This window comes from Dendrobium catenatum, unplaced genomic scaffold (genome assembly GCF_001605985.2).
Source record: "Dendrobium catenatum unplaced genomic scaffold, ASM160598v2 fragScaff_scaffold_488, whole genome shotgun sequence".
In the NCBI taxonomy this organism is placed as follows: domain Eukaryota; kingdom Viridiplantae; phylum Streptophyta; class Magnoliopsida; order Asparagales; family Orchidaceae; genus Dendrobium; species Dendrobium catenatum.
The window spans coordinates 949,894-966,311 of NW_021318950.1; the positions used below are offsets into that span (position 1 = coordinate 949,894).

Consider the following 16,418-nt stretch of genomic DNA (forward strand, 5'->3'; position numbering starts at 1 on the left):
TTATTTTACTATGTAGTTGGTTAAATGAATTCATATTCTCTTTTATGTTACATTAAGAGAATTGTCAAGATTGTTCTATAAATTGTATGTTGAGTGTTAATTATCTAATATATTTCTTTTTTTTTAATCCATCTAGCGTTTTAGGCTCAACAATGACAACATTTTTGCCACCTGAATATTCTTTATGTAAAAAAAAAGAGAACATTACAAAGCAATGTAGGCCATATAGAATTGTGTTTTCTTCTTTCTTTCTTGATGAGAAATATAAAGAAAAGCTACAAGACCAACTTGCAACTACAGAAGAATCTATCTTTACAAGCTTTCTGTTGACATTATTCACCAACCAAAGTATTATAACCTCTTGTAAAGCTGAAAATAATGAAGAAATGTGTTCTAATTTCGGGATATTTATATTAATTAAGATAAATTCATATACACATTACATAAATAAGAATTGAAGTTGATTGTAAAAGCTTTCAACAAACAAGTAAAAAAGAGCTGTATAAAAACGATGCTATTATAAGCATATTGTTTTTTTTTTTCTTCTTGAGAATAGCATTAGATAGGAATAGAAGTTGCATAATAAGAGCTAGGAGCAAAAGGAACATAGCAATTCGACAACAATTAACCAAAAAAAAAAGGTCTTACCCACTCATCCTAATCCCAAAAAATAAATGTCTAATAGACATATAATGTAAAGGAATTGTACTAATCCAACATGCAAAGAGAAAAATTCTTGTTTTTTTCGGGGGGGGGGGGGGATTTTTTTTTGGGGGGGGGGGGGGGGAATTTTTTTGCTCAACCACTGAGCTGCCCTGCTCGTCCTCAAAGTTCTTGTTTCTTTAGCAACACAATCATCAAAAGAAAAAAAAAAAAACCAAGGGAGGAGTAAGAAAGCCAACCAACCATATAATGATCATCAATTACCATCTAGTCATTCTAGAATTTAATTTAACATGCCATTTAGACTTGCTTTGTGATAGTTTTTTACTATTCTTTTTTTGTTGCTTTCAAAAAAAAAATACTAAAAAGCTATTTTAGAAAATGGTAAGAAAATTATTCCAAATGAGCTTTAATATGAGGGAGGAGACTTTCAGGTCAAAAAATTGGAATTGTCAATTCTATATTTTTATACTCGCTAAATATTTTTTTATCAAAATCCCCACAACTAAAAAATAAAGCTTTCAAATATTACCATTATGGTGACACCCTCTAGCAAATTAAAGAATTTGTGATATATAGGCATAAAAAAAGAAAGAAGGAAGCAAACAAAGGGGCATTCTTGATAAGCGACATAGAATAAGGGTATTAAAAAAAAACATTAGTCTTATATTACTCATTAACACAACAAAATATATAATTTTGGTCGATAGAAATTCCCCTTTTATGCACGTTATATATAGTTTTAAAACTGTCAAGGTAAGATTTCCACATATATATCGAATATCTCAAGGGATGTCTCTTGAATTATGCCAACTTTAATCAGCCAACTTTTGGAGTGCTAATAAGAAGAGGTTTCACTTCATAAGTGAAAATCTTTTTTTTTTTCTTTTTTATTTTAGTAAGTGAAAATCTTTCATTATCATTGTACCAAAGTTTGTTTCCACTTCAAAGAATCAAGGTTATGCAAAAGTAATCAAAGGTAAAAATATATGATGATAGTAATTATGTATTGCACACAATGAAAATGAAGAGTCGCCATCTCACCTTGGCTCTATTAAGAAAGAAGAGTTTAGGCAAAGTTATGGGTCCCATTTGATATTAATAAAATGGTTATGGTAAATCTCTAGCTTATAGCTATAGTCATCATTATACTTTGAATGAGTTAAATCAATAATCTATTTTGAAAATTACATGATTATTCGAAAGAGCCTAATCATTGGATTACAATATGAAAAGCTTACTCAAGCCATAGTAGGATACTTATGTTTAGCACCATGCTAAGAGACTAGGGATCCTAAATCCTTGATCATTTATTGTTGTTGAATCGAAATCCAACAACTACATTTGATGCATATTTCTAGCAATAACTTGCTCTTTTACGTGATCATATAACAAAATTTGACATGACTTGAAACTCGACTCGAAAAATTTGGGTCCAGGTCAATCCTTTTGGAAAATGGGTTAGGTTCGGTTTTAATATTCTAATCCAATTGCAATTTCGGCTCTGTTTCGGGTCAATTAGAAAACCCCAAGCAACTTGAAATCAATAATAATTGATCAATTATAATCAAAATTAAAGTGATCAATTATAATCAAAATACATTGTAAAATTCAAATGCGTTTTGAAATTAGTAATAATAATTCTAAGCTAAAACATTTTATTTTAAATCATATAAATAAAAATAAAGTCCTTATATGATGAAATAAATTGAGTTAACTTGATGAAAATAAGTGTTGCGTCCTGGAATATTCGACAATGATTGACGGCAGGGTGGAGAGCTGAAAGAGATAGTTGGAGGATGTGTCACTAATATTAATTGAGCGAGAAGCGAAGTGAAGGACTGACGACGGACATTATGTGAATGGTTGATGATGGTGATAGTCAAGTTGCATTCTGCTAAAGATAATATGTATCCATACTAACGTGAGCGGACATCAGACATCTTTGATGGAAGGGGTCTAAGTAGTGTGCCTTGATAGTATTTTGGCTATACACTAATAATGCCAATTGAATGGAGGGTTGATGATGATCATGCTATAATCTTTCTTTTTGAAAAAAGAAGTTGTAGGAGATGCGCTTAAATGTATAGTAGAGAAGAGGTCAATAGAATTCGTCAATGATATTTTACCTTTTTGAAGTTGCTTATTGCTTGATGATATTAACTTGTATGGATGATGCTGATATAATTTTAATTTTAATTTTTTTTATGAAAATGAAAGTACACTCAAACTTTTACTTTTTTATGCTTTTTAGCATGCAAAGGTCTTTGTATACATTTGCCTTTTAAGACTTGTTACACTGCTAAGGATTTGTATACATATATCTTTTTAGGCTTTTTAGTTTACTAAGGACTTTGAATAAGTAATGGCATTGTTAACCACTTACTTTCATGGAGTCTTTCTAGTGAGGACCTTATCCATTACTAGTTTTTCTTTGAGGCCACCTTATAGGTGAGCCTTCTTGGAGTTGTTTGTTAAAGTGTTGCTTTATATTGAAGAGGATGAGAAAATTCATAATGGATGTTTGACCTATCAATGATTATTTGCCATAGTATTACTCGATGATGTTAACCTATATAGAAGAGGCCAAGAGAATCCACCAATGTTGTATGATCTATTTGAGATTATTTGTTAGAGCATTGCTTGATGATATTAACCTGTGTGGAATAGGTCAAGAGAACCCACCAAGGATTTATAACATATCTGAGGTTATTTGTCCGAACACTAGTTTGTGTGAAGAAGCTAAGAGAATCCACACCAAGGATGTATGGTATATCCAAGGCTGCATGTCAAAGTGTTGCTCGATAATATTAACCTGAGTGAAAGAGGTCAAGAGAATCTACTATAAGGATGTATGACCTATTCAAGGTTATTTGTTAGAGCATTGTTGGGTGATATTAACATGTGTGGAAGAGGTCTGATCGAATTCCCCTAAGATTGATCATCTATTGATTGAGATATAATAAAAATTATGTATTTCTCAAATCAAAGATTTTTAAGATTTGATTGACATTCTCCTAGGATGTTTGACCTATCCGAGGTTATTTATCAAATCATTGCTCAATGACGTTAACCTATGTGGAAAAGGTCGAATTGAATCCCCTTGGGATTGATTATGTCTTGACTAAGAGAGGGTGAATGTCATGTGTATCCTGAATTAAAGATAAAGTATATTCTGTCTTTAGACCGTTATTGCTTATTTGAGGTTAAGATTAAGACCTTGCATAAGGAGTAAAAGTCCAGCTATGGAATATATAAATCTTATAATTTATTTGAAGCATCATTGTATTTGTTGAGAGTCTCTTCAAATATTATCTTGGATGTTGAAAGTATTGGATCAATTATCTTGGCCATAGTTGCAATCAAGATTATTCCCTAATTTGTATCTGATTCTCATAAAGTTGACGCATTAATGGCTGATGTCAGGATATTGACATAAATGATCTTTTAAGGTTGGATCAAAAATTTTCTCATAGTTAAGAATGATGTTCCCACAAACGACAATAAATTGTTGTGTCCTAGAAAATTCGCGACAATAGAGAAATATAAAAGAGAGGGTGACAAGATAGGTATTATGTGGAAATCCCTAAAAAGAGAACAACCTAAGTGGCCTGGCCTAGTTTGAATGAATCCACTAGTGTTTGTAGTCAATTATAATGAAGCCCTTCTATAGGGGGAAGACCTTAGTTTGATTTAGCAAATATACATCATATTGAGTGCATTACATGGTGGGAATTAGAAACATGAGTATTGACATATTTGTTTAGTCGACAAAATCATAGTTGGATGGCGATAGAGGTCAGAAAGATAGTTGGATGGCGATAGAGGTTGGAAAGATAGTAGTCGGGTGACGGTGGTCAGAAGGATAATATTCAGCGGGGGATGAAGGTTAAAAGGACCGTTGTTATGAGATGAAGGTCGGGAGGACCAAATTTGGCTTTTGATGAAGGTTAGAAAGGCAGTTATTTTGCGATGGAGGTCGAAAGGATCATAGTAAGTGGGTGACAAAGGTCGGAAAGACCATAGTCTGATGACAGAGGTTAGAAGGGTAGTAGTCTAGCAATGTATGTAGGAAGGACCATATTTTGAGGGTGATATTGGTTAGAAAGATTGTTGTCTGGCGACGAAGGTCGCAACGACTGTAGTTAGCAAGTGATGATAGTAAAAAAAAATCATTATTTGGCGGCTGAGGTCGAAAGGATCGTAATCAGCGGGCGACAGTGGTCAAAAAGACCTTCGACGGGCGGCGGAGGATGTAAAGATCTTTTTCAGCGATACTTGTTGGGAGGAAGTCCGACGATAATTTTTGGCCGGATGTAAATCCAACAATAATTGGAAGTTGGGAAGAAGTCCGACGATCATTGGTGGCCATGCATAAATCTGGAAATAGTTGTTGGCTAGGCTGAAGTCCGATGATGGTTGGTGGTTCGACAGTAGTCGAAGAGTCTAGTGACAAGAGAACTCTAGTTTTTATTTTTTCCTTCTCTTCCATTATGCCCCCCCCCCAAAGATAAATGAGGGGTCTATTTATAATTTTTTTGGAGTGGAATGCTAGTAAATAGAAGTGAGATCAAGGGTATGTTGGGAGTGGTTTGAATGAAAGCGGATATTGATCCCCTTGATCGTGGACCGTTTATTGGGCATTTAAATTCCTTAATGACATCAAATATCAATGAGCTTGGGCTCGTTGGATTTTTTCTCGTCAAGCCGCTGGATTTAACTATAAGTATGTCATGCTTGGAAACGTTTTGGTCAACCAATTTATAGTTTGAATCTTTTAAATGTACTTCAGGTCTTCGATTTAGTCCCATTTGGGCTCGGATTGAGTCAAATTTGGTTTCGTTGGGTTCATATTTTTGAGATGTTCATTTCAACTGAAAGTTTGCTGAAATTAGAGTTCGGATGATCCCAACTTTAGTTTCAGAAGTTTTCAACTTGATTTTGCCTCGAGATTCATGTCTGGTCATGATTCCTTTTTGATGATATATCAGTAAGTATAATGAATTAAAAAAAAGAAAATAAAAACATAAATAATTTCTAATGATTTAAAAAAACTAACCAAAATTTTTTTGAACTTATTCAAAATCATAATTAAGAAAAAAGGAGGGAGACCATCTTTATGGTCATACAAAGAGTAGTTTGGATGGGATCATAACTTGATAAAAATGACTATACTGTATTATATCATTATAAAAATCATAAAAATTTCACTTAAACACCAAAAATTAATAAAGTTGGAGGAGCCCTTTTTTAAAGGCCAATAAATGTAATGGATACTATAAGTCATTGTTTTGAGTCCCTAGCTTAGTGAAATTTATAAATAAGTTTACATATTAAAATAAGTATTAACTATTTTACAAAATCTAGGAATCTTTTTTGGAGGGCTTCAAATTTTTAAGACTTTTAAATTTTTTCGGGCTCTTTACTTATTTATGTTTTTTTTCTTATTGAGATTGCGAAGATTTTGCTAGATTATTTCTCCTTCATTCTCTATTTTCTACTCTTATCCACTTCTCATTCTCACTATCATATTCTTCACTATCATATTCTCAATCTCACTAGGTGAATTAATTAGTAAAATCTCATATCATCCAACGAATAAATTTGGATTCAATAAGGGTGAAGAGCTTAAAATCATAGTTTGAACTTGGCAAACCCCACAAAAAGTTCAAATTGTCTTAAGGTCTTTAAACTTCAAATGTTCATAGAATAACATGTAAGGATCTAAACAAGTATGAACTTAAAACAGTGATTTCTATGTATGCAATCCAAGGAAAATGCTCTATTAAATCTACTTAATGAGATGTTTTAAAATCTCCCAACAAATTTGATTAATTTCTTAAATCAATAAGACATAAAATTAAGGCTTCATTTAAGACAGTTTTTGGCCACTTTTTTTTATTATTTAAAACAAAATTATACTAAAAATTTGCTTTGAAAAGTAGTAAGAAAGCTATTCCAAATGAAGCCTAAATTTGCCCTGTTGTTACGTTAGTAGAATAATAGGAGGAAAATGGCCCACACTTTAAAGAAAGTCACTTATTTCAAATACTAAGAAGAGCTATCAAAAACCATGAAAATTGAATATAATATAATGAGTTGTACAGTGTATCCTAAGATCCAAAACCTTAGCCTTTACATCAAATCATCATCAAAATTGTAATTCTTTAAAGTTAGCTATCAAATGCTTCGTTTGGGGCAGCTTTAGACAGCTATTTTTTCCTACTTTTAAGATATTTTTGTATTAAAAAACATCTTTACAAAGCAATAAGAAAGGCATCCCAAACAATCAAAAGATGCCTAAGTTTCCTTGTTATTGTTTTTAAACCAATTCTTAAATTGAAAATACAATAGATGTATTTAGCACTCATTTTGAATTTATATGTTCTTCAGAATGCATTCTAATATTTTCATGCCTAATTGCTTTTCATCTTTACCATTTTTTTGGCTAATCACTTTAATATAATAGTATTGTTTGAATAGCTATTATATTGGTATCCCCCAATTTGCCCCAACAAAAAAAAAAAACTCCTTCACTTGGTTAATACAACACACTATAAGCCAAAGGTTTGTTCATTTGAAAGTTTCAAGCCAACTAAGCTTATTTTTAACAGTATTGCTCTTTTATATTTGATATTTTTTTGTTCTAATTTGAGCCAAGCATCATATGCAGGTGCTTTTATAAAACAAGAATTTCTTTCAATTAATTTGGTTCATCATTTTAAAATGCAATCATTTCACAAAGTTAAGTACATATAATATCGTATCATTATAGTATGTATTGTAACAATGTCAAAAACAAGTTCTCTTGCATTCAGCTTTTATTATTGGCTATGCGAGATGCTTTCGATAGCCTGTGTAAAGACTGAGTGGGATTGACCGATTGAGTAGCTTAACTAATTAGAGTTGGCTCTTTGTTTAGGTGAAGGCAAGTGGTTGGATATTGAATAGTGAAAAAGACCTATTGAACCTTCAAAAAAACCAATTGAGAGTGCTGGTTTTATTTCCAATGCTTCATTTGGGATGATTTATTTATCATTATTATTATTATTATTATTATTATTATTATTATTTTTAATTGTTCTACAAAACTACTATAGAAAGCAATAAAAAATTGTACCATATAAAGCCCTACTTTGAAGTAGTGGTGGAGGAATCCCAAGTAGAAATTGGAGTGTGACTTTAAGCCAATTTAGGTAGAATTAGGCTTCGTTTGGGACGACTTTTTTACTGCAGCTTTCTAGTACAAAAATTTTAATTTTTATACTAAAAAGCAGCTACAAGAAACAGTAAATAAACCATCCCAAACGAAGCCTTAGGCTTTGTTTGGAACGGCTTTCTTACTGCTTCTTAAAGTAGCTTTTTAATACAAAAATTAAAATATTTGTATTAAAAAACTGCTTTAAGAATAAGTACGAAAGCCATCCCAAACGAAATCTTATTTAAAATTGCTTATGTAATATCTCATTCCACTCACTCTAATTTCATCCTCAATTATAATCATAAACTACTACAACATACACCTAAAAACGGTTTGCAAATATTTCTCATCAATATATAGTGTATTGACTACTTCATAATAGTCTAAATTTCTTAAAAATATAGATTTATAACATTTATAACATATGTTGTATTGACTCAACATATTCTCATATGATGTTCCTTAAAACACATATGTTATGTTATAACAGTACTAAATTTAACTTAGAACCAGATAAGCAAGAAGACAAAGTCCACATTACATTACTTTCTAATTTGGCTACCACTAAACTTTAAAAAATGGACAATAATAAACTCTAATATTGCAAAGGTTTACTGCAAGTTTGAAACAACTTTATTATAAATCTACTATGTACAGACCTAAAAGAATAACCCAATTTGAGGTTATATTCTAAGAATGGTAAGAAGCCATGTACAAGTATAATCATCGCAGTTAACGAACCTCATAAGGTTATTCTGCTTGGATTAGCAAAGCCAACTACAAGTGCAAGTTTAAACCTGGTGTTCTTACCAGGGACAGAATCTGAGTCTTAATGATGCCCATAAGCTCCTCAATATCCCTATAGATATGAAGGTTTTGAGGGAATTGGGGCTGCAGGTCCTTCGCTGCTTGTTCAAGTATTTCCATGGCTTCAGCAGGCGGTAATCCTGTGTCGCTACATGCCTGCAGTTGAGAGAACATCAGGATTGAGAGATAAAACCACAATAACACATGCACATATCAATAATATTTGAATCTAAAGGTCTGTTTGCTTTAGAGGTGAGAGGATTGTTTTTATTAAATCTACATTATTTTCTATTACTTCATTTTCTTCTAGATTTCCAATTGGATCATCAGCAAAATAAGCTGCATTAGAAGAAAAAAAAAATTGTGGAACAAAAATGATGAAGGTAGGGTCTCCCATATCCAACAACAACAACAAAAACAAGCCTTTGTCCCACTACGTGGGGTCAGCTAATGAATCCTATTTTGTCATTGTGTCCTGTTAAAAGTCAAATTATTATTTAAATCTAATAAATAAAGATCATTTATAATATTTTCTAACCAAATCTTTTTAGGTCTACCTTTACCTTTCTTAACATAAGTCAAATCTAATACCTCAACTTTCCTAACCGGGTCATCGGAAGGCCTCCGTTTAATGTGACCAAACCATCTAAGGTGACTCTCTCTAATCTAATCTTCCTTTGGAGCTATTCCAACCTTTTCACGTATATGCTCATTTTGAATCCTATCTCTAAGGGTAAAGGTCTCCCCCATATCCGTGTGAAGAATATGTAGATTCAAAAAATTGGTGGACTTGACATTTTAGATCTCTGTATAATAAATATTTCTCTTATTGTTAAATGGATCTGAAAAATCTATTCATGTGAATTCTAAATCCTTATCAAGTTACAACATACAAAACAAAATATTTAGCATACTTTTTCACATCTTCATTTCCTGCACTCGACTTAATATCAATACCTGTTGCTGCTCAACACTCAGATCTATAACAATGCCGGTCTATCTATGTGGACAATAGATAAGGAGACTGTTTCATATCTCACATGAGTTAGAGAATTATATATGACAGCATGTTTTTTGCTTCATTCCTCTTCATATAGTCAATAGCTTAACATGAAAATTTGTATAATAAAAGCGAATTTGCTAGCAAACTACTACGGAACATTAAACTAGCATACATAGAGAACAATTATTTTGTTTCACTAATGCATTACAACATACCTGAATCATTAGCAGAGCAGCAACACAGGCTGAAATCATCTTTGGAGAACTTTGGGAGTCATTCAAGGTGAATGCTGGCACTGTTGAATTAATGGAATGGGCTATTGATGCTACCACCGCAGGGTTGCATGATAAATCTTGATGATAGTTTCCTGGACCCCCATTTTGTAGATAAGAACAAGATTGCAATCTTGATATTCTGGTATGAGCTCCAACCTGCTGAATTCCTGCTGGATTTAAGGCTTTTCCAATCATTGCATAAGCATCATCTCCTACTTTCGTTGAGGACAGTACCTGCAAAAGGAAACATGCATAACAATACCAGGACAACTTCAGCAAAGTTACAGAACACTCACAAGCTTCGACATGAAGGAATTGAAAAAATATTGTGCGCCAAGTTACTGATCGTGTCAATACTACAGAAAGTGGGTACTATAATCAAAGATATTGGATAAAACCACTGCATCATAAGTGAACCAACATAAATGAATATAGCAATGGCATGCAAGAACCTTCAAATGAAATCTTTCAACAATTTTGAGAACAATACAGATTTCAAGGACACTGGTTTCTTGGACCTCACCTTTATAGCTGCATCAACCATTCTAGTTGCTTCCAATTTGGAACTCTGCACTATTTCTCTCACACGGTAGCCTGGACTTTGATCTCTAGACGTACCGGTATTAAAGGAGCTAGAGCATCCCTTATAGTTTAGTGACTCTTCCACACTTCTATCGAAAAGGCTCTTGGTATTTGAGGAGCTAGGATATCCGTCGGACTTCTGTGGTGTTTCCATGCATGCCAAAGGTCTAGGTTGAGAGTTTTCATGGGAAGTGCTGCAAAGCTCCAGTTCGCAACATGCAGAGGAAGCCTGTAAATTAAAAGTCATAATAGTTCTATATAATAAATAAGTATCAACAATATGAGAATCAGCTTTTTCTTATATGGAACCATACAGGTAACCTCACCTTATCATGGAAAACAGACTCTACTGAGACAAACACCGGATGCGGTTCCTTAAAACATTCAGAGTCCCTTTTCAAATCTATACCATATTTTTCCACAATGGTTTCAACAATTCTCTCTTCATGTTCAGGCGTAAATGCGTCCTGCAGAATCTTTAAAAAGAAAGATTTACGACAAAATACAATTCTGTTTAGGTAAAGATTTGTCAATATTACGTCCCTAGCTAAAATCTTTCTATGAAATCAACAGAAAAGAGGTACAGCATCATGGTCGAAGTGATTTGAATTTATGCAGAAAACCATTATCAAGAAAATTACAGAAATAATAAGAAAAATAAAAGGTATTTGCAAGCACACGCAAAATATACTTTTCTTATTTTTTCTTATACTTCTTTTTTTATTTATTTTTAAGAGAAAGAATCTTAAATTGGTGTTTTCTCTTCTTTTAGTGAGAGAATGAGATTTCTCTCTCAATTCAGAGAAAGTAAAGGGTAGTGAGACAGAATTCTCTCTATTTAGGCTTCGTTTGTTTTTTTGGTGCTTTTGTAAAAGACAGTTTTAAAAAACATTAGTTCAAAAAATGGAGTTTTCTAACGGAGAAGCATATATAAAAAGATTTCTCAAAACTGCAGAAAAATGAAAAAAAGGAGTTATTGGGAATGTGATTTGACGAACCAAACGACAACAAAAAAAAAATTCCTTCGTTTTCAAAAACTGAAAAGGCAAAAAAACGCTCAAACAAACAAAGCCTTAAAGAGACAAAATGCATGAAAGCGCTTTGTAGCGAGAGAAAATAGGTGGAAAAAATAGAGATTTCTCCTTGTATTTAGAAAGAGAAATAGAAAGAGGTTGATAGAGATTATTTCGTGGAGTTCTCTCGCTATTTAGAGAAAGAAAATAAAGATAGAAATTAGAGAGAAAATAAAGAGAGATGAGGGATAGTGAAGTGGATGAAGAGGATAGATAGGGAAGAAGAAGATGAAGAGAAGAAGAAGAAGAGAAGAGGAAGATGAAAAGGAAGAGGGAAAGAGAGAGCGAGACAGGAAGGAGGAGGACCAGTAGGAGAAGGCCGGGTGGTCAGCTCGACTGGCGGCAGCGAGCTGTCGTGTGCGACGTCTAGTGGCTATGTGGGATAAGCGTATGAGCGCGTAGCGGCGTGTGCAGGCGGAACATCGGACGGTCGAGTTGGGCTAGTGGCAGCCACCGGAGTGACCGGAGGGCCGGCTGGGGGTCGCGTTTTCGGCGCTCGAGTTTGCGAGGGTTTTTTTGTTAGAGAGGAAATCTCATGAGTTTAGGGTTTAGGATTAGCCTTTTCGTTTTTATTTTGATTTTTTTTTTCATTTTCTTATGATTATTAAAATTGAAAAAAAAAGAGATAAAAAGGATAGACGTGTCCTTCTTGCTGGTGAAGAGGCAGACTTTTGTTCATTGAATATTCCAACATTTTAAATTTTTAAAATTTTCAACTAATTTAATATTATTTAAATAAAACTAAATTACAAATATTAAATTCAAATTTAATTTAATTTTTTAATAAAAATAATGAATAAATATTAATTTAAATTCATATTGACTCGCTCATTAAGTTTTCAAATCTTGCTCATGTCAAATTTCATCTCATTTTAGAGAGAGTCAATGCATCTGTCTTAGACAAGAAAGTAACGAGAATGCGCCCATGCGAGTTGACTAACTAAGAAATGGATGACAAAGTTAAAACAATGCCGGAGAAAAAATACACATTAGGCATAGATATTTAGACAGTTTCAGCTATCGAAAGCAAATTTCAAGAAAAACTAGGCTATCATGTGAAAAGTTATTAAGGATTACCTTTGTACTAGGAGCACAAGACAACTTAGTCACATCTTCAAAATTTGATCTCCCTGTTTGAAAGCCTTCCAATGTAGAAGGTTGGGTGCGCATTGAACTTTGACAATCAATGCATTCATTTTCAACTCCATCGGCCTTTTGATCAGCATTGGTTGCAACCTCATGTGACTCCTGTCAAAGATGAATTCAGATATCAACTGCATCTAATACTTAACTAAGGCTTCGTTTGGGATGACTTTCTTACTGCTTCTTAAAGCAGCTTTCTAGTATAAAATTAAATTTTTGATACTAAAAAACTGCTATAAGAAGCAGTAAAAAAGTCATCCCAAACGAAGCCTAAGAGTCAAATGTAATTAAAGAAGTCTAACTTAACAGAGTCCAAACTCAAAGAATATAAGATAGATCCTAGATAGTTAACAAAAGCTGAAAGCATTAAGAAAAAAAAAAAGAAGGAATTCATAAAAGTTAGGCATGAAATACCTTGGCAACTTGAAATCCAGTCATAAGTGAATTGGTAGTGACATTATTATTTGAAATCTGTAAAAGGTAAATGGAAAGATTAAATAATCACAAAACAGTTCACAAGATAAACTCAATTGTTTGGAAAAAAATTGCTTTCAATCAGACTAACTGTACCAATTCCTCATCCTTCTTCATCAATTCCTCATTGAAATTCTGTTTCTCATCAATAGATGTACAAATTAACTGATTTGCTTCAGGGAGAACATTTGCGTTGAGGGGAACTTTATCTGACTGCAAATCAATAACAGAAGCAGCTTCTGATGTGGATCCCTCCCCTACATTTCTTTCAGCATTGACTTGGGAGGAATGACTTTTGCTGTTAGTTGATAATGGTTCATGCTCATTATAGCTTTGCCTAGATTCCCCTTCTTGTTTTTTGACATTATCATCGAAGATTGGCTCTAGAAAGGAGAGAAAATAAATAAAATTACTAGAGTACAGACAAAAAAAAGAAGACAAAGATGTCTAGGTTGTCGAATGTCTACTTTTACCTCATTAGACAAAACTATGTCTACTTTTACCTCATTAGACAAAACTATGATTACCACAATTTGTATACGATCTCATAGTCATAAGAAAAATTATGTATTTCTCGTTAAACAACACGTTCATGTAATATTCTCATTTCCACAATATAAATATTTTACAACACGTTCATGTAATATTCTCATTTCCACAATATAAATATTTTTTCTGAGTTTGATTTTGAAATATTTGCAGATTTCTTTGGTCACATGTGCATAAAACAAATGTTTATCTATTCTTAAAAGCCCACCAAAGCTTGTGCTTGAACTTGATTTTGGCAAATGAGCACAAGCCCAAGAAAGCTCTTACTTCACATGGCTCAACTCATTTGCAACCCTAATTATTCCCAAAGACAAGATTCCACATTCTCTTTTCTAAATTACTCTTTTCTATCATTGCATAGACAATTAGCCATAGAATCATGTTCTCATGTTTGGTTAAGGAAGGTCGCTCATTACTTTAGCCCTATTTCAAACTTGTGAATCCACTTCATAAAAATTTATATCAGTATTTTCTACCCACGAAAAATCATCAACAAGCCCAATAGTAAAATGCAAGTATGTGTGGAGAGAAAATCAAGGGACATCCTATGTTACACTAAAATTAGAAATAAGAACAAAAAATATGGACATGAATGAAAAGCCAAAAAGATCAACTTCTAGCTCAAAAAATTTAAAATTAGTTCTAATTTATCTGAATTTTTTAAAAATTCGGAATCAAGTAAATTTCGACTATAACTTTCTCCAAATAACTCTTTCCCCTCAAAGCTAATGTTGCCAGTACGAAACCCATAGTTAAAAAGCTTAGGGTGGCTTAGCAACTGATTGAATGATAAAGTTAAACAATGAAAATAATTATAATTTCATAATTAAGTTTTATGATTGATCCATCTGGTTTTCTGAATTTTACAACTAAAACCAATTATTTTAACTAATTTGTAAACCAAATTATCCAAACGGATCAAATACCTACCCCTATTTGAATAGAAGAAAATAAAACATGATTTACTAATAATAGCTCACAAAGACAAAAAAACATTTAATTATGGACATTATATTCATGGATTCCAAAATAGGTACCTTGAAAATGGAACACCAAAGGGACAAATCCCTAGATGCATGATAGGGATTAAAAAGAGAAACAAATTGAATTGATCCCCTAATTTTTTCTGTAGGATTAAAATAGTCCCTGGTTATATAATAGTACTAATTTGATCTCTTGACTCTTAAAATAGGGACCAAATTAGTCCTGTGTAGGATCATCTTGATTCCTATTTAAGAAGTCATAGGTCTACAAAGAGATTTTTAAATAATCGGAGATCATTTTGGTCCTTCATAATAAGTCAGGGGATCATTTTGATTCTTATCTTGAATAAAAACATGCAATGACTATGAAGATGACTAGAGATAACAACATAACCTTGCTATTAAAATGCATCTAAATCCTGGAAAATAGAAAAAAACATGGAAGCATGGCCAAACCTGGTCCAAGATTCAGAGCTGTATCTGCCAGCAGATGCAGAGCATAAAGATCAGGCATGTCATCTGTAGAGGATAAACAAGGCAAAAAAATCTTCTAGTCAAGTTACATTCATCAAAAAAATTAAACAGAAGCAGAAAGAAATGTGAAACACAACTAAAACAAACCAAAATGATAACATTTTGGAATCTATGAATGAAAGACCTTTCACAGTAACGATCATCAGGATTGCAGATCTATGAAGTGGCTCCAATTAGAAATTTACTCAAAGAATTATCCAATACCATTTACTAATTATAATTAATAATTGATTGCACAAACTTTGCCTCCCAACTGGCAATTTCTTGGCAGCCGAATGGAAAATAGCAGTCTTCAGGTTCTGTACTGGTAGAGATCTACCTTTAAAATTTTCTCACCAACTTCTAGTCCTATCTAAACATCTTCCCATGTTCAATTGCATATTTGGTGGCCAAGCAAGTTTATTTAAATTTATTTCCGCATATTGTCTTTCATCAGAACTCTCTAAAACAAAGTGTAGTAGCAAATATTTCACTTTACTAAGTGTTCATTAATTCACCATATTCATTGCGGTGCTACTACAGTACTATATAACTATTTTTCTTGACTAGGCACAAATTCCGCACAAAATATCAAGTCATGTGAGATAAATGCTATATTCCCTGACTATTTCTATGATAGAAAAAGGTATCACATCACAAATCTTTTTAGGTACATATCAAATTAAAAACATAAGATGATTTTCAAATATATTAGCATCTAAGTTCAACCTCTAGGCCATCATTTTAATTGTAATTTGAATCCCTACAAATTTCCCCATGCTATCCTCAATAATTCATTTGCACCCCAGCTGATTAACAAATTTCAAAATAATAAAAGCAGGCAACCATGTGCCTCTGTCCTAGGGGTGCAAACGAGTCGAGTCGAGCTCGAGTCAAGAGGTGTTCGAGTCGAGCTCAATTGTCAAATACCGAGCTCGAGCTCGAGCTCGAACTCGAGTCAAGCTCAAAAGTTGAGCTCGAGCTCGACTCGTTCAACTTTAAACAAGTTCGAGCCGCTCGTCGAGCTCGTCGAGCCTCCCATATGGTCCGATTCTCCTTCTGAAATATGAACTTGGCGAGCCTCCGGCGTTCTTTTAAAAATGCAGCGAGAAGAGAGAGAGAGAGAGAGAGAGAGAGAGAGAGAGAGAGTGG

At 33.1% G+C, this 16,418-nt stretch overlaps 1 protein-coding gene across 2 annotated transcripts in view; it reads right to left on the reverse strand.

Moving 5' to 3' along the window:
- Window positions 1-8,443: 8,443 nt before the first annotated feature.
- LOC110107908 overlaps window positions 8,444-16,418 on the reverse strand; it is a 13,338-nt gene continuing 5,363 nt past the window's right edge. Inside the window, exons 7-14 of one of the 2 annotated variants that reach the window (XM_020838352.2) lie at window positions 15,210-15,272; window positions 13,318-13,604; window positions 13,162-13,218; window positions 12,682-12,852; window positions 10,858-10,998; window positions 10,473-10,760; window positions 9,890-10,183; window positions 8,444-8,827 (exon numbers count right to left, since the gene is read on the reverse strand). In XM_020838352.2, coding sequence (XP_020694011.1) covers window positions 8,642-8,827; window positions 9,890-10,183; window positions 10,473-10,760; window positions 10,858-10,998; window positions 12,682-12,852; window positions 13,162-13,218; window positions 13,318-13,604; window positions 15,210-15,272 — 1,487 coding nt within the window. In that variant the 3' untranslated portion in view covers window positions 8,444-8,641. Of the gene's footprint in view, window positions 8,828-9,889; window positions 10,184-10,472; window positions 10,761-10,857; window positions 11,008-12,681; window positions 12,853-13,161; window positions 13,219-13,317; window positions 13,605-15,209; window positions 15,273-16,418 lie in introns of both variants that reach the window. The other variant, XM_028694461.1, reaches the window with a different exon arrangement.